Genomic DNA, 22319 nt, shown 5'->3' on the forward strand with positions numbered 1-22319 from the left:
CTAAATAATTCATCGTATAACTCATATAATTGTTTAAATATAATTTATTTTTTTTTAAATTTCATCAAATTCGATATAATTTGAAATAGACTAAATTAATTATATTTTCGAAAATATCATATTATGAATTTTTAAATAAAAAATATGCCAAATTAATTATTCAAATAAAAAAACTAGTGTCCCACTCCTGGTCCCGGTAAAGCCCGGCCCATCTGCTCCTGATCCACTCAAACCCGATCCGCCCAGTCAGCATTACCCGGCCCGACTGAGAATTGTTAAGAGGAAAAAAAAAGCAGTAAGGCGCACATGACGCAGCACAAACCCACTAAACCCCTTTTTCTGAAACACAAAACAACAGACGTTGACACCGAACTTTCTAACCAGACCGTCTCCTCTCGAATCTTTTATCTCCAACACCACACCAATCTGCTTCAAAGCAAACCCTAACAAAAAAAAAAAAAAACAAAACAAAAAGAAACAAAATTCAATTTCCCCCTGAGAAACCCACCCATACTAACCCCACTACTCTCTCTCTATCTCTCTCTCTCTACAGTGTTATGTGTCGCCCTCAATTGCGACTTTTACACCACTCAGCACGACATTTCTCTCTCTCTTTAGAGCTATATATTTTTATATATATAGATTTTTAGGGTTTGTTGTTTTGTTGATATGAATCAGCAGCAGCAGCAACAACAACAACAACAACTGCCCCAGCAGCAGCAGCAGCAACAGGTGGTGAGCTCCGCGAGAAGCGGAAGTGCTGGTACTGCTGTTAAGGAGGGGGAGGAGGAGGGGGCGACGGTTCAGTTGGAGGCAGGTGCAGTTGCTGGAGCGGCAGCTAAGGGCTCCGAGAAAGGAGGTGGAGCGGAGCCCGTCGCGAGTGGTGCAGCACTTGAGGAAGATTCCATGGAGAAACTTGGGGATCCGATGGAGGAGGATTCTGTGAGTCCGGCCACCGTGTTTTGCATCAGGCTTAAGCAGCCTCGGTCCAATTTGCAGCATAAGATGAGTGTTCCTGAACTGTGCCGCAATTTCAGGTACAGTTCGCGTTGCCACAAATTTTTGGAGTTTGAGCTCGTGATCAGCTATTTTCTTGTTTGGTCTCTGTTTCTTGTGCTAAAAACAATTCGAGTGCGCTGTCCTTTGAACTTGACCTTGAGGGAAGTTGAACTTAAAATTAGTAAAGAGCTCGGCGTCTGACTGTTTTGAAGCTCTTTTTGCTGCTATTATTTATAAGTCTTACTTGTTTCTCGGTGAATAATGATTGAGTTTCATATTAACTTAGGTAAGCCACATAAATTTTTACATTCGTTATTTCTTTCTTCGTTTATTTTTGTTCTATTTCATTTATACTAAAAAATCAAATGTTTGCGTATGTAAGCTTCTTTATCAGTGAAGACCAAAAATTGAGGGGGAACCTGTGGCATTACGCCTCAAACAACTCACCTATTCTATGTGAAAAATAATTAAAATTTCTGTTTTTTTTTTCGTGCTAAAAATTTGACTGTGCTGTCCTTTCGGCTCAATTTGGAGGAAAAAATCGAGCTCGAAATAAGTCTATGTTCTTTTCTGCTATTGTTACTTATCCTTAAATCCTACCATTTGATGAGTTTGGTATTTGATCAGTAATTGCTGTTTTGTTGAGATCAAGAGATATAATTCCATTTCCTTTACATTTCTTGACATTGTATGGGAAAACAATGTTTTTTCTTGAATTATAATTTATGTTAATGATTGTTACATAGGAGAAAGTTGTCATGTGGGTAAGGCTCTCTAGATGTGAGGATTCCCAAAAGCAAAATGTTAATAACACAACGAGGATATCTTAGTTTTTTTTTTTCTTTTTGAATTGGGGGGTTTCGGTGGTTGGGGGGCAGGCAGGGGGGAAGGAGATTAAGTTGTAAAAAATGGATGGGGTCTGGGGGCTTCTTATATAAAAGCTTAGTTCTTTCTTCTTCCTTGTTATGATAAACAAAATATATTTTTTTGAAATATCAAGTGTATAGTATTAATAATGGCACCAAGGGGGTGCCAAACCCATGTACAGCTGTGATAAAAATATTTTCTATTCCTACTATTTACGTTTTTCACTTTTTTCACAGTGAATTATGATCAAATCTTATATGACTTTAATCAAGATAAATAAGTTTCTCTTCTTTATTTATTTCTATGCAAGGAATTATAATATTTGCATATACAGAATGTCATTGAAGTTGAGATTCAGGGTGATTTTGCATATTACATCTCGAACAACTCAGCATTTCTACATAAAAAGCATTTAAAAATTTTGGACTAAGGGGAGGGGATGGTTCCCCGTGTCTCTCCTTCTCTCTACCCCTGCAAGCTCTATTTTTTAGCCTCCTTTGTATACTATGCCTTTACTTGGTATAAATCACTTGCATGCTAGGTTATGTGATACTTAGTTGTTCCAAAAGGTCAGAGGCTGTTTGCTGGGTGGAAATGTTCATTTCCTCTAAAAGGAGTGGTTAACTTTATCCAAGAGCACCCTATAAAATTTTCTATTCTGTTACATCTCTCTCCTCAGAATTCCTGAATTGGTTGCCAAGAAGTTGGAGACGAGTCAGTGCAGGCTTTGTGGGGAGACACTGGTGAGCCAAGAAGTTACATTTGGTTGGCTGGGATGATATCAAGAATCCTTTTCTGCAAGATGGTCTACTTTTTAAAATCTACATGTGGCCTCAGTAGTCTCTATCGGTGGAAGTGTCTTTATGGGTTGCTGGCGGAGGGGAAGAAGGTGAGAGAAGCAGCTCTGTTAAACAATGAACACTGCAGTGTTAGGAACGAGGCGCACCAGAAGGAAAATAGACAGGGAAGCACAGAATCAGGACAGGAACACAGAAAAAAGGATAGTGGTGGAAGTAGGGGATCTGAGCAAGCTTACAGGGAAGAAAGTAGAACAGGGAACAGAGAACCGGCACCATTAAAGGTTTATAAAAGATGGGAAAATACGTGTCATCATCTGAAGATAAACAGGGGCCACATGGAGTCATCAAGTGAAAAAGGAAGGAGGATTATGTGTCTGCAATCCGTGATTCACTAAGGACACGTGGTGATAGATCAAGAGGGCATATATAAAGAGAAACAATGAGGCCAGAACCTCACTCATCGTCGAGGGTTTTCATCTCTTGGGTTTCCTGGTGAAACTCTGGTGATTCATGGCGATTTTCATTCCTTTCTAGTTTAAATATGTGTGTACTTCTGTAATCCTTGCATGGTAAGCCTTATGTTGAGTTTAATTTTTCATCAAATCTCCTTTCATCTCTCTGTTTTTCATCCTTTTCCTCTCTTTTCTCTCATTTCTTTCTCATCAAACCCCCTTTTTTTGGCACTCAACCATCAAGTACGTGTCACAAGTACCTGGCATGCAGTTGGCTTGATGCATCTAGATATTACCAAGGAACTTATGAGAAAATCTCTGCAAAGAATCTATTAATTCTGACAAAAGGAACTGCTTAATAGAATGCTATGCCTCTGCTTATACAGAGGATAGGAATGCTAGGAAAGTAAACTACCACAAGGGAAAATTTTGTGTTAACAGTTTTCTGTCTGCAATTTGTTTCCTGAAAAGGATAAACAATACAATAAAGAACCCAACTTAAAAATAAATATATAACTTAAATGAGAAAAACCAAATTAGCAGTAAATTAGTGACCCTAATTTTTTCCTGCATGAGTTTTCCCCAGGTTAGGAGCAAAAAACTCATCCTCAAATTTGATTGTTTGCCACGACGAAACAGATTATCAAACAATCCTCCACATCTGGGACCTTGTTTGTCCCTCCATGTAGATCCAAAAATTATAGTTGTTCACATGCAGGAGACTTTTCTATTCAATTGTCTATCTAAGAAGCATAGAATTTCTATGTTAATATGAACATTCAAGTAGCTTTGCATCCTTATTTGAACTTTGCTTTATTTCCTTGTCCAAGTAATCTTCCCTTTCTTGATTGATTTTTGCAAACTCAGCAATGAAAATTGAATTGGCTTGTTCTTGACTTCCATAGGAAACTTGAAAAGCCCCTTCGTTGCTTACTTATTGACATTCTTCAGCTGATTTCATTATTGATTGGTGGTTATCTTCAACCTATGTATGTTTTAACATTCAGAATACTTCCTTTAGGTAGCTTCAGGGGATCACAGTAGTTCTCTAGTATCTCCATTTGGACTCCCTCATGTTCTATGCATAGATAATGTATTTCCTGTTTTATGTCACCTCTTTCTCTTCCATCTGATTAATTTTTTGGGCTGGGCGTAGCCCGGATACTCTTGTTTTCCATGGAGCAATCTTTTAAATAAGATTTGTTTGGCTTTGATACCAATTGATATAGGGGAAGAAGGTTGGAGAAACTTGGGCTGTAGCTTTACGGATTATAACTTGGAAACTGAGAGTGCCGAGCCTGGTAGCACGGGCTTCTCACCAATGCGGTGGCATTAAGGTGGTTGGAAATTGGTTTGGTCCAGAAGGTGGTTGGGCTTTGGGGGGGTTAAAAGCAATTATCTCAAAAAAAAAAAAAAACTTGGAAACTGAGAGTAAAATTCTGTGCGGAATTTCTATTATAAAATACCATGCTTCTTCTGCAGAGGATAGAAATACTAACAATGAAACTACCAAGAAGAAAACTCTTGTGTCTTAAGTTTCCCTAAATTAGTTTAGCAACTTAAAATGATCAACCTAATAAGAAAACGATAGTAAATTAGGAAGCCTAATTGTCTTGGTACAGTTGCTGCTGGTCCAGATATGTTATGAAAAAGAGTTCTGAATGCTGAAGTATGGGCACAAGCATATCGGTTGGCATTTTGGTGAGTGTAATAGATTGCATGACACATGCATTTAGAAGTATCAGAGGAATATTTCAAAAAATAGAAGTATCAGAGGAACTTAGCAGTAATTCGTTAGGGATCAGCTTCAAGCTTGGGGAGTTGTGATCCTCTTCTGTTTTGGCTGGCTTGAAAGTTGGCTGAAGTCTGCACCTCTTCATATTCAAGTTCTTAACCTGTTCACCTAGCTAGATACAAGGATGCTTGGCAGCTTGGGTAACTGACCTCTACTATCTAGGACAAATAAGAGTTACATGGGACATTGCACCAGTTTTCTTGTTGCTGCACAAAACTTATGGCAGACACAGGATGAGCATTAGAAGTACAAAATACTTTATATGAAGTAACTAACTAAAAGTTTGTTTTGTTCTCTTCTTTGGCTTGATAGCTGTCTCTTATTTGGGTTGATACCTGGCGGTTCTTCCATAGAATTCATATCTTATATGCTTGTTTTCAAGTGAATGATGTTTTGTCCATCAGTATGAGCCTGTCTCTGCTCTCTTTTTTTCCCCTTTGGATATTTAGATATTACCTTTTAAGTGCTAATTGTCTTCTGTCTGTTCTTTCAGTGCTGTTGCTTGGTGTGGGAAGCTAAATGGAATAGCTTGTGCATCTGAAACTTGTGCAAGAATCCCAAGGTTGGTTCGTATTCTTTTCTCCCGTTACAGAACTGTAGCTTATTTGTTCATGTTTGTAGGAGCACATATTTTGAAATTCATTGGCAAAAATGGACTTTTTTCGGTTAGCATGCCTTGAAAAATGTCAGGTTTGAGTTTGATTATTTGTCTGAAAATGAAATTTGTGCTGAAGGTGGAACAAAAATATTACTTGGAGTTGAATGTTGGGTCATAATGGATGTTTATATAATTTTAGTTTTTGACATGTTATTTTCTTCTAATTGTTGCCTGTTTTTGATCATTCTGAACAAATTACTAGTGCAGAAATATCTCAACCAACAGATTATTGAACACCTGCTCATGTAGTAGGTAAAAAAAATAACCAGAAAGAGTTGTTATCTTTTTCGTGTTAACTTTTGGGTTGTATTTCTATAGATTTGCTAAAATACATACCTTGACATGCATATAAATTCCTGTTTTCTCTGTGCCTCCTCCCTTTTCAGTGAGTGAAAGTTAATGAAAGCTTTGGTTTTTGATGAAATGTGATGATTATAATTTTTTTGTTGCGTCATTATTCATTTTTTGTAGTTCAAATGCAAACCACCCATTTTGGATCCCCATACATATTATGATTCCCGAGCGGCCAACAGAATGTGCAGTCTTCAATGTAATAGCCGGTATGTATTGATCGTACACTGTTAATGTACATTAACTTGTTATATTATAGTTAGTTCTGAGAATTGCTTTTTTCACGTGGGAAGCCTGCAGAGAATGTATACTCACCATTGATAAACTTAGGAAAAAAGGGGCAGATTATAGTAAATTGTTGTTACCTCTGTTTGAGAGCAGAAGAATCTTTTAATCACTTACTTCTTTGGTGCCCTGTGACATACGAACTTTCGAGCATGATCTATGGGCTTTTAGGAATTAATTGGATAATTTCTAGGACTATTCCTGGGGAGAGTTATGGGTTGGGAAGGGATTGATGTCAATAGGAAAATAGCAAATTTAATTCCTTTGACCATCTTTTGGGTTATTTGGAAAGAGAGAAATGCTAAAATCTTTGATGGCATTAACCTGGACTTGTATAAATTAAGAGATAGATGGTTTCATTATTTTGGGACTAGTTTGTTAGGTTATGATATTATTAGTGATGAGAATTTTGGATATGTTATTGACTCTCTAACCATATTGTGAAGCTACACATGGGCGGTACCCCTTTTTGGTACCTTGTTAAGATATACTTTACACTTTTTATTTTTTTTTAAAGTTCCATTTCAGTACAAACTATTCCAAATTTAGCTTTCCATGGGTTCCTGAATGAGATAAAAAGTATAAAGTATCATCAAAACATAGTATCAAGGGGGTGCCATCTTTGTACAAAATTATTTACAAATCAATTAGTATGTCAATAAAATCACCACACTCTTCTACAGAAAAAATAGGGTGCCACATTACCAAAAGACCCAACAAATGGAGCCATCTATCTCAAAGTGTAGCAAAATTCTCTTCCTTTCTCTCAAAAACTCTATTATTTCTCTCCTTCAATACAACCCAGGTAAGAGGAATGAAATCAATGTGTTTCTTTCAACTTGGTGATGCCTTTCCATGCGCGTAACTCGTCTCGCATTGAGCCAACAATTGCTCATTTTATCCCCGAGAATCCGTATGCCATAGTCCATAAGTTGTACGTAAACGGAAACCAAAGCATGATGTGGCCACAGGATTCTACCTCCCTCTCATAGAGAAAGCATCCCTTCACCAAGACTTTTCTCCTCATCAGTTTATCGATTGTCAAAATACATTTTTGTCTTGTCTCCCATGCGAAGAAAGCAACTCTGGGGGGGCACATTTACCTTCCAAATTTGCTGAAATGGGAATTTGGCTTGTGCAACTTTGTTCTCGCATAAGTAGTTGTAAAATGACGAGACCATGAATAAAACCATTACTCCTTAGGTCCATAATGGTTGATCACTACTTCCATTAAGTCTTATCTTGGAGAGTTTACATAGTAAATGCTCATATTCATTCACCTCTCAATCATTTAGATTTCTCACAACATCTGCACTCCACTCACTGTTCCGTATGTTTTCTCTGTACACCTCATATACAGTGTTATCCTTATACCTTGCAATAACATATATATGACAGAATTGACCTTAAGAGCTCCCCTTCGATTTGGGAGTATTTCCAGAAATTAATTCTATCCCGCAAGCCTATGCTCTACCTAATGCATTCTTGAATTGATGGCCTGGGAGGGATTACGCAGCAAGAATAAATCTATTAGACTCATTCCCCTTACAATTTTTTGGGTTATCTGGAAAGAAGGAAACAACAGGGTTTTTGATAGAATTGAGTCTGATTTCAACAAAGTTAAGGACAATTGCTTTCACTACTTTGGTTCTAACAGGGCATAATTTTGATTGTTTTGATGATCTAGGTGACATTGTAGATATACGAATTGAGATGTAAATTTTGTATATGAGCGATCCTCTATTAGCACCTTATCAATACAAGTTTCATACTTTTATTTAAAAAAAAATTCTTTTTTGAAATCTGTTTCAATTCATGCTTATTTCCCTCCACATCCTTTTCCCGTGCGTTCTTGCAGTCTCTCTAGGAAACCATCAGCTATGTATTGTGCCGAATATGGCCTCAATCACTCTCCACCACAGGAAGTCATTCTCTTTCATGAATTTCCACAACCATTTCCCTTGTAATGCCTTGTTCATCTGTACAAAGGATCTCAATCTCAAGCCCTCCAGCGACATAGGTTTTTTAATCTCATTCCAGCTTACCAACTGATACATTCGCCTTTCCTCCATATCGCCCCAAAGTAACCTGCATTGAATAGACTCCGTTTTCTTAGTAATCTTTACTTGTTTTGTTAGCAGTGACGTGTAGTAAATAGGTAGGTTAGCCAACATGCTTTTAATAAGTGTCAATCCCCCTTCCCTTCGGATAGAAACTTCCTCTTCGAACATGCTAGTCTTCACTTGAACCTTTACACCACTGGGTTCCACATTTTCACATCTTCATAATTTGCACTTAGAGGTAATATGTCAGAACCCTTAGACATGGGATCTGATCTGAAGAAGAAAAGGAGAAGAAGAAGAAAAGAAGACCGAATTCGTATAGAAATAGGGAGATGAATTTATTTCTTTTCCGATGATGATCACAACAATGGAAGGAGGGCTTTTTATAGGCCAAAATACAATAAGAAACAAGATTAATGGCTGGAAATGGTGGCTGGTACGCCTTGCAGTGGTGACCGCAGGAGGTGATGGCTTTAATGGCGGCTGCAGCTCCTAATGAGCTGGTTAGGGTTGTCAACCCTAGTTCTAACTGGCTCTATGCTTTTACTAATTTTTCCTTTGGTGAATTTCTTATTTTACCTCTCTTTTTATTATATCCTAAATGGTTCCTGACAATACCCTCCCCTTGAGTATCAACCTTGTTCTCAAGGTTGATTTGAGAAAACCTTTTTTTCCAGAGCCCTTTCTATAACAATTTCCTCCATGACCATTATGGTTTTGTTTGCACAACGGTGTCTTGGGAATACTGGTCTCCACACTTGTAGCAAGTACTCGTTGCTCTTCTAGGTTCCATATCCCTTCGGAGCGATTGTCATGATTTCTTGTTTTAGATACTTCCGCGAATTTAACAATTTTATCAGTAGAATGTGAACTCGGGACAATTCTCTAACAAATTTTTCCTGCAGTAAGGCCTGTTTGAATGCTTGATTAAACGTTTGCAGCTTGAAGAGTCTTAGCATAGGTTGTAGTTGTGGTATGAGGGATATGATAAAGCTGGATATGAAAAATCTTTTTGAAAGTGGTGAGTTATCTGCATCAATGGGAGAATGTAAGTGTTTAAATTATTCTAGATAGTTGAGAACAATATCTGTTTGGGATAGTTTGGTAAATTCCTCTATCAAATCCTTTCGCGATGGTCCCACAAATTTGTGACAAAGCTCTTCCACAAAATATTCCCAATTTATGACATTAATTTTGGTTTGCCATCCGCGGTATCATATATCGGCAACTTCTCTTAAGTATAATGATGCAATAGCCACCTTTTATGCATAAGGAGTGTTGTGGATTATAAAATATTTTTCACATCTTCAAATCCATCCATGAGGGTTTATTCCTTTAAAACATGGAATCTCCACCTTAGGAAGTGAAAGGAATTGGCCAGACCCAGTGTAGTGCATGGTGTCCATTTGGTCGATTTGGTTTGGACCGGTTCGGTTCAACCCAGTTCTGGTAAGGTTGGGCCGTTTCAACCCGGTTTGGTTCGGTTCAGTCTTGTCCAGACCGGTTCGATTCGCTTCCTCCACGGGTCCGGTTCGATCTAGTGGATCATACTTAAATAAGGGTGAACACCCTGCACTTTGCGCCCTGCGGGGGAGGGGAAACAGACCCCCTTCCTCGCATGATCCCGTCTGCGACTTCGGCCACTCGTTCGTTGGTGTCCGGGGTTTGCACCCGTTCGTGTCACTCGGGAAGGGAAGCAGATCTGCTTCCTCACACGCATTTGTCGGCGGTTTTGACCGATCTTCGAAGGGCGTCCCGCAGATCCATTCCATGATGGTGCTCAGCTGCTGGCAGATTTCCCTCTTCATGTCGTATACCTCTTCCATGAAAGAAGTAAGCTTCTGATCTACCTCTTGCACTGAGAGTTCGACGATCTCGGGTTTCTCTGGTTCGGCCATTATCGCGGTCTTCCTTTTGATTGAGTGTGGGTTGTGACTTCGGCGAAGGATTAAGTCGGTTCTTGCTCTAATATCACATTGTCAGAACCTTTAGACATGGGATTTGATCTGAAGAAGAAAAGAAGAAGAAAAGGGGAAGAAGAAAAGAAGACCGAAGTCATATAGAGATGAGGGGATTATTTTATTTCTTTACTGATGATGATTACAACAATCGAAGAGGAGCCTTTTATAGGCCAAAATACAATAGAAAACAACAAGATTAATGGCCAGAAATGGTGGCCGTTACGCCTTGTAGCGGGGACCGTGGGAGGTGATGGCTTGAGCGGCGGATGCTGGTCCTAATGAGCTAGTTAGGGTTTGTCAACCCTAACCCTAGCTAGCTCTATGCTTTTGCCAATTTGTCCTTAGGTGAATTTCTTATTTTACCCCTCTTTTTATTATACCCTAAATGGTTCCTGACATAATCCCAAATACTTGATCGGTAGTGCCACCCTTTTATAGTCTAGCACCCTTGCTGACCTGCCACCCTTTTATAGTCTAGCACCCTTGCTGACCTGCCACCCTTTTATAGTCTAGCACCCTTGCTGACCTCCTTCTGACTCACCATCTCAGATTTAGATTGATTGTTGTTACGCTTTGAACCGCCTGGAAACTCAACAGGATGGTTATGAGATTAAGCATGGCACTTTCTTTTCGCACATAGAAGATTAAAGTATTGTCCGCAAAAAATAGATTCGTAACCTCATCCATATGATCATCTCTGCCTACTTTTAAACTTTTGAATAATTCCAACTCTCTCGTTCTTAGTAACATCATGTTTAACGCTTCCATTACAACAATCAAAAGTAAAGAAGACAATGGATCCTCCTATACGAGGCCTCTAGAAGCCCTAAAAATAGACGATGGGGCCTCATTCACCATAACTGTAGAGGAACTTAGAGTGTAATAGGATTCAATCCACTTTCTCCATTTTTCTTCAAACCCATCCTCTTCAACATATAATCTACGAAGCCCCAGCTACTGCAATCATAAGCCTTCTCCATGCTTGCAAAGGACTCCCTCCCTCTTATGATAGAACAGGTCATCTACCACCTTATTTACCACAAGCGCTGTATCCATAATTTGTCTGCCATCCACAAAAGCATGTTGACTTTCTTCCACCACTTTATCCATCTCCTTTGTCATCCTTCTGACTAATGCTTCTGTAATAAGTTTGTAAATGCTTCCAACTGAGCTTATGAATCTAAAATCCTTCATGTTTATAGTCTCTTCCACGTTGGGTATGAAAACCAAAAACGAGGAATTTAATGGTTTAACAAAAGACCCTGACTCATGTAATTCCTTAAGCAGCTGTACTGTGTCTTACTTCATCACCTCCGAGAACTTTTGAGTGGAAACCATATTGAAGCCATTCGGATATGGAGCTTTGTCTTTAGTACAATGCTTTAAACCCACAAATATCTTATCTTCTGTGAATTCTCTCTCCAATGCTAGACGATTGGTCTCATCTAGCTCCCTAAACTGTACACCATCAATCTTAGTTGTCCAACTGAATTCCTCATTATAGAGCTTGCAGAAAAACTTTCTAGCCTCTTGCCTAATCTGTTTGTTCCCTTGTACGAGCCGACTATCGATCTCCAGCTGTTGCATTTAATTTCTTCTTTTGCGATGATTTGCCACATTGTGAAAATATTTTGTGTTCCCGTCACTCTCCTTTATCCATCTGGATCTCAATTTTTGCTTTCAAGAAATTTCCTCCACTTGTAGATTGTTAGCGTTGCAACTCAAACTTAAGGGTTTCCCTGCGAATCAGATTTTCAGTGGACATGTCACCTTCCCTCTCCCTCCTGTCAATCTCCTCTCTATCCTGTAATAACTGTTGAATATTCATGCCTTCCTTTCTTTCTTCCGTGCCCCATCTCTTGATTTCAGATTTAACAATTTTCATCTTTTGGGCGACTCTGTAACTTGCTTTACCTCTTGTGTCGGTCTCACTCCACCAGTCCTTGACCTTATTGTTGAACCCGTTTGCCTTTAACCTCCTATCATTTAGAAAGTCCCTCTTATGATTGAGCCCAGAAGGCCAGAAATATGACACTGCATATCTTTTTGTTTTTACCTCATCCATTATTTGGTTTGTTTTTTTTTTATTGACATTATAATTGCCCCTACTATGTAATCATATTTATAAATTTAGCCTTTGCTTATTCTTTTCTTCATTGAGGTTCTAATATTATGATTTCTAAATTCAATGAGTTTAACTGGATGTATTTGCAGATTCTCCTAGGGATTCTGTTCAATTTATTGAGTGGTCTCCTACTTCATGCCCTCGTGCTTTACTAATAGCTAATTTTCATGGGAGGGTAACTATTTGGACCCAGCCTTCTCAAGTAAGCTAATCTTGCTGATTTCTAGACGCCTTGTTATTAACTTGATTATTATCATATTGGACACCGTCCTTTTTGGTTTAGCCTTTTTCAACTGCCTTCAATCATACTCATCTACCTTATGGTTCTGAATTACTATAAATGCTTGTCTCTTCCTCTATTAAATTGTAGTGGTGGTTTGTTCTTCCAGGGGGCACCTCATCTGGTCAGGGATGCTACTTGCTGGCAGCGTGAGCATGAGTGGCGGCAGGATATTGCGGTTGTTACAAAGTGGCTGGCAGGGGTGTCTCCGGTTGTTTTTCATTTCTTTCTTTGATATATCTGATTATCTCAACAAGTCTGTAGTTTTCTTGGTATTTAACTGCCCAAAATTCAATAATTTTGTTGTCTGACTTCTTTAATACATCTATTTATGATTAGTACGATAGAGAGGTCACAAACTAAAATGATGCTCAATGGAGTTGATTGTTTCATAAAATGCAGGCAGGCTCTGGCTTGCAATATTTTTAAGATTAGTCTATAGTGGAACTTGTAGTCTTGAATGACCCTATGTAGTTGCTTGAATTATCAAGCATTTACTTCAGAAACCTTCAGGAATTCTAAGGACTCAAAATACAATTTGTGTAATCCTAGTGATGGGCATACTGAGAAATTGTCATATGGGCAAATTGATATAAACCAAACAAGTCCATCGTTCAAAATTATTGTTGGTTATTATTATTAAAAATATAAATCCATTTTTTCAATGGTTTGTTCTAGGTCCCTTTGTTTGAGCGGGGGATGGTTGGGGGTAGGAAGCAGTTCTGTTGTTATTAAAATATATGAACTTCAAATCTTTTTAGCATTTTTGTGGCTACCTTTTACCTGGTTCGCACATAGCCTGACCTGATATTTTGACTAGCATTGTCCTTAGCTTTCATGGTGGTTTCATTATCCATCTGGATGGTTGCCATCAGTGAGCCACAGTACTTTATTCTTTGAGATATTCTTCAAAAGAAAAATTGGTGTTGGACAAACCAATTTTTCTTTTGGAATTTACATGTGAATTTTAATGGAAATTTTCTGGTTGATTTTATGTGTGATTGATGTCTCTTTGAGGAGTTTTGAGTCTCTGGCATATAACAAATAAATTTCATTGTACTTCTGCTTTGTAGATCTGCTATCTTAGACTCTATTGTTTTCCTAGTTATAAATGCAATTTCTTTTAGATTCTGCTCACTTGTGATGCTGGTGTTCTAAGCACTGGATTGTCTGGCATGTTTTAAATCAGTATAGGTGGCTTTCCTCAAAACCCAGTTCTCTCTCAAACCCAAAGTCAACTTTTGAGGAAAAGTTTCTTTCTCAACAGTCTCAAACTTCAGGTTTGTTCTTCACTCTATAGTGTTTGTAACAATGCAGGTCATAGTTTTAGTCTTGTTGTGCATTTTATGTATATGTTGATAATGACCATCCATTGCCGGTTAGCAGGTGTGCTTCCAGGTGGATGTTATTATGGAATTTAGAGAGAAGTTGAATTTCTTGTGATTGAAAGGGAGCATATATATATATATTGATATATTTAGTTATTACAAATTAAATCTCCATTGAGATTCCCTAACTGGGATTCACTATTTTTTTAGGAAGATTGGGGGATTTTTCAACACTTCCCCTCAAGATGGTGAATATGCATATTTTATTCCCATCTTGAAGATAAGTCACTGGAATTTCGTATTTGAGTGCTCATACTTAATGGTACACGTTATACTTGTTATTTCAACTCTAACAGACTTGTAAATATCTTATAAATGGGTAGTACTCCCTTAGTGCCGATGATTTAATATATATTTTATACTTTTTGTTTAAAAAAAGTACTTGTTATTTAAAAAAAAAATGAAAATTCGTACTTTTGTGTTCCTTTGTTAGCACATTTGTAGTTTGACCCTTAGTTGAGATATATGGAGTTAAAATTAGTTCATGAAGTTTTTATCTACTTCAATGTGCTTTGTTATATCATGTTGTACAGTATTGTGAGCAATACTGATGACAGACTTTTTGGCCCTTCCCACCTTAGTATTGTGAGCAATGTTAATGGTAGACTTGGTGTCCTAAAAGGCCCTTCTTATAGATCATTAAATCTTTTGAAATTATATTAGGCCATAATAATTTGCAGACTTCTTGTGTCATTGCCCTAAGTTATGCCTCTGCACTTCATCCAGTAATCACATTCTACTTTTTACTCATCCAAGTCAAAAGCTTGCCTCTTAAGGAAAGTACAATAACCCATACTAGGCTGCCCGTGAACTGGTGATGCATTGTTTATAGGCATGCGGTAAGACAGACGCGTGCTAGGGCGTCTTCAAGGAAACGAGGCTAAAAACTCTGTTGGTTTTTTAGAATGGAAAACAAGAGTATTAACAACAAAGAAAGCCGAGCGAAATCTAGAAGAAAACCTAGGATTCTCATACTATGTGGAATTTAGAGAGATTGAATTTCTTATATATTAAGAATCAGCATATACATGGGTATATATAGCTGTTACAAATTAAAAAATAGGAAACTAATTAGCAAGTAAAATTTCTATAATCAGTGGGATTTCATAATCAATATCTCATTTTTGTGAAGATTCATTTTCTAATGTTAAGACGGAAGGTTGAGAGATTTTCACTAACTGGCTATTTGATACTTTTGGTTTGGTGTGTGTTGCTCCATCTTTATTGGAGTGATTTTCCGTAACTGGCTATTTGATACATGCATGGGGAGGGTGTGAGAAAGGATACTAAAGCCCTCTGGAGAGAAGTGCTCTTTGTGGATTTTTAGGTTTTGTGGTTGGAGCAGAGTCACAAGATTTTCAATAACCAATTCTTTGCTTTTCAGTTTTTTTTATGAGACGATGACGTTTTTGGTCACCCTATGAGCTAAAGACTTATGGTTACTTTACAGATACTCTTATTTCTGTGTTACATAGAAATTGGGAGACAGCATTGTATTGGTTCCTTTTTTTTTGTTTTTTTTTGTGCTGTTTTGACCCTCTGAAGTTAGGAAGCTGTTGGAGGATAGCTTATCTTCTGTTTTTGGATTCTCTCTCTTCTTTTCTCCAAGAATATTTCTTCTTCTGTCAAAGGACTGAGGAATTTTCCTACAGTTATTATTATACTCACTGTTATGTCGAAAATAAAAGAATTATTTTCTTTTTTATCAAAAAATAGGCTTCTTGCTTGTACAATATCTGTAGTTACAGGAATATGATTATTAAAAAGTTGTATTTTTACACAGAAAAGTCAGAAATGTTAATGCATATATTATTTTACTGTGATAGTAGTTTTCTTTCTTTCTTTTTTTTCAAATTGTTCATTTACCTTCTCATACACATACACAATGTAGAAGTTCATATACTTTAGCATATCATTGACCCATTATTTCTATTTTTTAACTTTAATGTTGAAAACCACCTGTTCTGTACTATAAACTGATAAAGAAGTTTTTTTGTTTCAGCTAGGTGGCCCAATTTTCTGTGCGTTTGCTCCGTTTTTTCTTCAGGCTCTGTTCAACTTCATTGGTCCCAGTGGCCTCCTATTCAGGGTGGTACATCCTCTAAATGGTTTAGCACGAGTAAAGGAATTTTGGGGGCTGGGCCTAGTGGAATTATGGCTGCAGATGCCATCATAACAGACAGTGGTGCCATGCACGTGGCAGGTGTTCCAATTGTGAACCCTTCCACTGTTGTTGTTTGGGAGGTCACTCCTGGTCCTGGAAATGGATTTCAAGCAGCACCAAAGACCAGTTTGAGCAATGGAATTCCACCTTCTGTTAGTCCACCCTGCTGGGCAGGCTTTGCCCCCTTGGCTGCCTATTTATTTTGTTGGCAAGAATATTTGATATCTGAAGCAAAACAAGGAAGAAAGTTGACTGATCAAGATTTCAGTGATGCAGTGACACTTCATTGCTCTCCAGTTTCAAATTTTTCTGGGTACGTGAGTCCTGAGGCTGCAGCTGTCTCTGCTGCAACCACAACATGGGGTTCTGGAGTCACTGCAGTTGCCTTTGATCCAACTCGTGGCGGATCTGTGATAGCTGTTGTGATAGTTGAGGGTACTTTTCTTACACATTTATCTCATTATCATGCTACCTCAGTAACAGAACATGCATTCATATGCTAAAACATGTATTTGTGCATTGTCTAATTGATAAATTCTTCTGTTTGTTTCTCATTTTCTCATGCTTGTTTATCACCTGTAATACCCACATAATACGTGTAATTTTACTCCATGCAACCAGTCTAAATTCGTATCTTTCATCTTTCAAAAGGATGATACACCATGTCTTTGCTAGATGGCATAATCAACAGGGAACTTCTACCATGTTTCCAGGGCATGGTGCCTCAACTTCTTCCAAAAACAAATAGCATGGTGCCTCCGCAAATATCTTGACATAGAATTCTTTAATGAATTATGTTGTTTCAATTTTTGACAGTTAAGATTTTTCCGTATTGTGAGGGCTGGAAATGTAGGTATCGTGCAGCCAAGGCATGTGATAGCTCCCCAATCAAGCAAGCTACATTAATTTAAGAAATGCAATTGACATGCCACCTGGGCTTGTTCGTACTTCTTAAAGTTATTTGTCTTTTCTGATTAATTTTTAGGAATGTAGATTCTTTTGGATCTATTCTATGATTTTAAGTGAGGATCGATTGTAGGAAAAATAATTATGTAGCTGACTGCAACTATTCAGGTCAAGGCTTAGTTGAGTGGAGCATAAATTCTTAGCTTATTTGTTCCAAGATAATTACATTAACTTTCTTATTATACATGTGCAGGGCAATACATGTCCCCTTATGATCCAGATGAGGGTCCTTCAATCACAGGATGGAGGGTGCAGCGTTGGGAATCAACTGTGCAGCCTGTTGTTCTTCATCAGATATTTGGAAACCCGTCTTCTAGTTTTGGGGGGCAGGCACCAATGCAAACTGTTTGGGTGTCCAAAGTAGACATGAGCATACCACCCACTAATGATTTTAAAATTTATCAAGCAGCTGGTGTAGGACCAACATGTGATGTACAAAAGACATCTGATACTGGTCTTGAGAAGGCCAAAAAAGTGAGTTTTGATCCATTTGATCTACCAAGTGATGTTCGGACACTTGCACGAATTGTTTATTCTGCTCATGGTGGTGAGATTGCTATTGCTTTTCTACGGGGTGGGGTCCACATATTCTCTGGTCCAAACTTTGCACCTGTTGATAATTATCAAATTAATGTTGGATCTGCAATTGCTGCTCCTGCCTTTTCTTCAACAAGCTGCTGTTCAGCTTCTGTTTGGCATGATACTGCCAAGGACCGCACTATCTTAAAGATAATTCGTGTTCTTCCTCCTGCTCTCCCAGGTAGTCAAGTGAAGGCTAACTCATCATCCTGGGAACGGGCAATTGCTGAAAGGTACTTGAGATATCACAAGTCAATCTGGTAGCACACATCAGTAATACTTTTGTTATGTGCTTGTTTGCTATAGAAGATTTACAGAGTGCTTTTATTTTTATTCATACGTCTGTTTTGTGGAGAATGCTTATATCTCTTGTGTCAAGTTCTCGTATTTCCTTGATCTTGAAGAGTTGTTTTTTTCTGTTAATTTGACTGTTTCTCTATAGCAGACACTGTATCTTCTCTTTTGTATTGGTGCTATCTCTTTCTAGGTATACATATATTTGTCTTTCTATTGAAAAACAAATGTCATTTAATTTTGCTGCAGACAGGCAACCCTATAGCTATTATCTATCATGTTTTCCTGTCAAAAACTAATTGAATTGTCGTTAAGTTTCCAATTTACTTTGTGCTGCTGGCTTTTCTGTTTCTCTTAGAGCAGGTTTTGGTGGAGTCTTTTGGTTGGAGTTGATTGGTGGGATGCTGTTGGGTGCACGCAAAGTGCTGCTGAGGATGGCATTGGTAAGAACATTTAGATCTTGGTTAATATGTTGTACTGATATGACCTAATCTCCTCCAAGCTGAGAGCCCTTAAAGTTTGCAAGTAATCTTTTTTTAAGATTAAAGTTTGCAAGTAATATACTACATCTTGTCTGATTGTAATGGTTCTCTATGATCTTTCTTTTTTCTCCAGTTTCGCTCAATAGTGTAATTGCAGTCCTGGACGCGGACTTTCATTCTCTTCCTTCTACTCAGCATAGGCAACAGTATGGTCCTGTATGTTCCTTTGGATTCTTGCTTCCATCTCTCATTTTCATATACTTTGGATTTATCTCCGACAGTTGCAAGTTACAATGATGAGAAATGGTATTCTCGCAAATGTGGGACAAATTATGGTTAGCTATTCCTGCTTACAATTTGGAGATATAGATCTAGACATGATACTTAGGTTCGTAGATATCACATGTAAGAAGTTTTAAGTATCACATTTAAGGCTTTGATTCCATCACAAAACCAGAAATTTGAGAAGCTCTCAAAATATTTATTGAATAATTGAAGCCTCCTACATATGGTGGATTGCAATTTGTCCATAGTTTGTGGATGGAAGGGCATAGAATACCTGAGTTGAGTGTTCAACGTTCTCCACAAAGCACTCTAAAAGTAAATAAGAATTTTACATCACGACTAGAAATATTGGATGGAGGCACTCTATGTAAGAGAACTACTTCTCTAAAGAATAGTTTGGCCACATTAGAAGCATCAAGGGGTTTTGTACAAGTACAATAAAATTAGCCATCTTAGAAAATCGATCTACTACCTGAGGCTTCTTTTTGTTTTTGGCAAATCAAGTATGGATTCCATGCTTATATCCATCCAAGGTTCATGAGGTACAAACACATGCATATATAGGTTAATACTATGCTTATTTCCCTTGTAGACTTGGTAGATACGACATCTAGCAACTGCCCTTATCAGTTCTCTTCTTATGCTTGGCGGTTAAAATTGATTTTCCTCCATGAAAGTTGTTTTATCTATTGCAAAACAACCCACTTTACCATCCAATTGTAGTTCCAATATTACTTATGGTAAGAGGGATGTGTTGGATAGGCAAAGATGGGTTCCTCTAAACTATGCTTCAGTCCAGGTAAAGTTCTCATTCTTCATGTCATTAGTAATAGTTCCATTACAATGTAAAGCGTTCAATAAACCTTCTGTAGAAAGATGCCAAGGCGTGGAAGCTTTGCACCTCCTATACAGTTTTGGCAGTTCGGGATTCTTGGATAACTTTAATCTTTTCAAGATCAACATCCACTCCATTTGAAGAGACGAAAAATCCTAAAAACACAATATTGATTTTTCTTGACGAAGTACTCTCAAAACATGTTGTAAATGAAAGATGTGTTTTTTCTTGGACTTCGTCGAAGTAGACGACAATGGATCTCCCTTTAAAAGCTTGGAACACTTGATTCATGAAAGATATAAGGTACTCGAGGCATTAGATAGTTCAAATGGCATGCCCAACCATACATATAAGCCATCCTCTATTTTGAATGTTCTCTTCTATTCATCTTTGGGTCCCACATGGACTTGGTAATATCATGTCTTTAAGTCTATCCTGGAAAAGAATGTGGAGCTTGCTATAAGGTCTACCATGTCATCAAGACGACAAATGAGAAACCTATACTCGATGATAGTCTCGTTGATTGTGTGACTATCAACATACACTCTCTAGGTCCCCTCTTTTTTGGGTGTATGTAATGCAGGGACCAGACATGAGCTTAAACTTTCTTCTATGAATCCTTAAACAGTCACTCATCAACTTGTCATTTAACTCAATGTGTTTACTTTTGTTTGTGTGCTAGGCTACTAGGTTTAGCAATTGACACCTAGGAACTAGGTTAATTGCATGTTGAATGCTACGCAATGAAGAGAGTGCATTTAACAAATCTATAGGAGCAATATCTAAAACATCAGGGATTAGCCTAGTTCCTTTCCATGGTGCTCTTTGTTGTATTGTACTAGTTCCTTGACCTTCCTAGATACTATAATGAAAACAACTTCTGGTTGTTTGCCTTTTGCTTAAAACAACTCTAGCCATTAGTTGCAAGCTTTACAGTTTTCACGGTCTTAAATTTTTTTATATCGTTTGTACTCATAAGTAAGATAATGTATGTTTTCCCCTCTGGAGAAAGAATATTTACTTTTTCTCTCACGATAAGGTACATCTAAATCATTAGCCAAGGTCAACCAAGAAGGATATGAATCACTTACATGTGAACAACATCATATAGGATGGTGTTTTTAAGTTATCAGTGTTAGTGTGTCATCATTTTATGCTATCTTGTATAAGTTATATTCATGGTTTTGTCAAAGCTTTCATACGCTCTATGGTTGAGGCAAACACTATATTATGCAACTTCTCCTATCAATGACAAGCTTTTTTTACTTTAGGTCCACAAATAACAAGAGCTTTGTAGTCCAATGCCAATTATCTTCCTCAATTTTAGGTGTTGGAAGGATAAACCTGATTGTAGATACAAGGGAAGTTGTTGTAGAGGAAGGGAAAGTGTGTAAGCAGTAGTCATCATCAGCTAATCATTTACTTTCTGCCCTATATGTTGTCTCTTCTCTTCTTCTTTGTTCATTCCTATATGTAAGTTATTTTTCTCAGGACATTGATAACCCATATAGCTTAGCTTTTCACACGCGAAGAATACTATTTTCTTACCTTCAGTATTGAGTGTGTTGGAATATGATTTTGCAACAATAGCTTGGTTTGAAGCTCATTGCTTAGAACCTACTTATGCACCATGTTGCTTTGGAGTTTTATTCTAGAGGTTGATTCTCTAGGGAAAGGAGCACTATAAACGCCTGTACCTATATCTCGTTCATTGTGCACAACTAAATCTATGACACAATATTCATGATAAGAGATTGATTTTCTAATATCACTCATTTCGTTCCATGTGCAAGCAAAACTGCCTTGATGCTCATAAGTTGGCCAAAATGATCGTTTAGAGAAGTAGTTCATTTATATGGATCAAATGGGGACTTTGCCCCTTCAGGTTCGAAAACAAGTGGCCAAAAATTGATGATTTCCGCACCAAGGTCCAGGAGTGGTGGATTGATACAAGGGTAGATAGCAAAACCAATTCCAGAATTGAACAAAAGTTGGAAAAATACTAAGAGATAAAACCAAGAAATAGTGTAAAGAGGAAGGAAAGAACTATAACTTACCTACAATGCCATTATTTCAGGAGATTATGACTATTGATCGGAGGGAGGGCGATGAGACTATGTCAACTGAAGACCTGGTTCATAGAGAGGTTTTGAAACTCAAATTAGCTACCAGAATACAAATGGAGGAGATTTCCTAAAGGCAGAAATTAAGTGCTCGGTGGATAAAGGTGTGGGATAGAAACACTAAGTGCTTTTTCATTTATGGCGGAACAACTATTTGTAGACGATGGAGATAGATGATAGGAGAGTGGAAAGGAACGAGCAATTGAGGAAGGAGGTTAGAGACTATTTTGGCAGATTATACCATGAAGATTTTTAATGGAGACCTACTGGATGTATCGACTTCAGGACCTTAGATGAAAAAAGTAAACTAGATCTCGAAAGAGAGTTTACAGAAGAAGAGATCCTTGAGGGCCTAGCACAGTGCAAAATGTACAAGGCTCCTGGCCCGAACGGTTTCAACATGATTTTTTTTTTTGAAATAATTCTTGATTTTATTGGGAAATTTTGGCGTTGCATGAAGGAGGACATCATGAAGCTTTTTAAGGAATTACATGAAACAGGATCATTTGTTACATCTCTGAATTTGTCTTCTCTGGTACTCATTGTTAAGGTGGGAGGGACGCAAAA

General features: G+C 37.8%; 1 protein-coding gene across 7 annotated transcripts in view; it reads left to right on the forward strand.

Moving 5' to 3' along the window:
- Positions 1-308: 308 nt before the first annotated feature.
- Positions 309-22319, forward strand: part of SFR6 (sensitive to freezing 6) — a 35283-nt gene continuing 13272 nt past the window's right edge. For 3 of the 7 annotated variants that reach the window (XR_015813276.1, XR_015813277.1, XM_088207397.1), the window contains exons 1-10: positions 309-1037; positions 5407-5475; positions 6043-6131; positions 12446-12558; positions 12746-12847; positions 13826-13916; positions 16027-16623; positions 17348-17966; positions 18391-18470; positions 18643-18725. Coding sequence is in view for 5 of the 7 variants with exons in the window: in XM_088207397.1 (XP_088063523.1) it covers positions 670-1037; positions 5407-5475; positions 6043-6131; positions 12446-12558; positions 12746-12847; positions 13826-13916; positions 16027-16623; positions 17348-17966; positions 18391-18470; positions 18643-18725 (2211 nt within the window). In the remaining 2 variants the exon portion in view is untranslated. Of the gene's footprint in view, positions 1038-2545; positions 3236-5406; positions 5476-6042; positions 6132-12441; positions 12559-12745; positions 12848-13825; positions 13917-16026; positions 16624-17347; positions 17967-18385; positions 18471-18642; positions 18726-22319 lie in introns of those variants that run through there. The other 4 variants (XM_088207398.1, XM_088207395.1, XM_088207396.1 and 1 more) reach the window with 4 other exon arrangements.

Source organism: Carica papaya, chromosome 7 (assembly GCF_054855325.1).
Source record: "Carica papaya isolate Zhongbai chromosome 7, ASM5485532v1, whole genome shotgun sequence".
Classification (NCBI taxonomy): Eukaryota; Viridiplantae; Streptophyta; class Magnoliopsida; order Brassicales; family Caricaceae; genus Carica; species Carica papaya.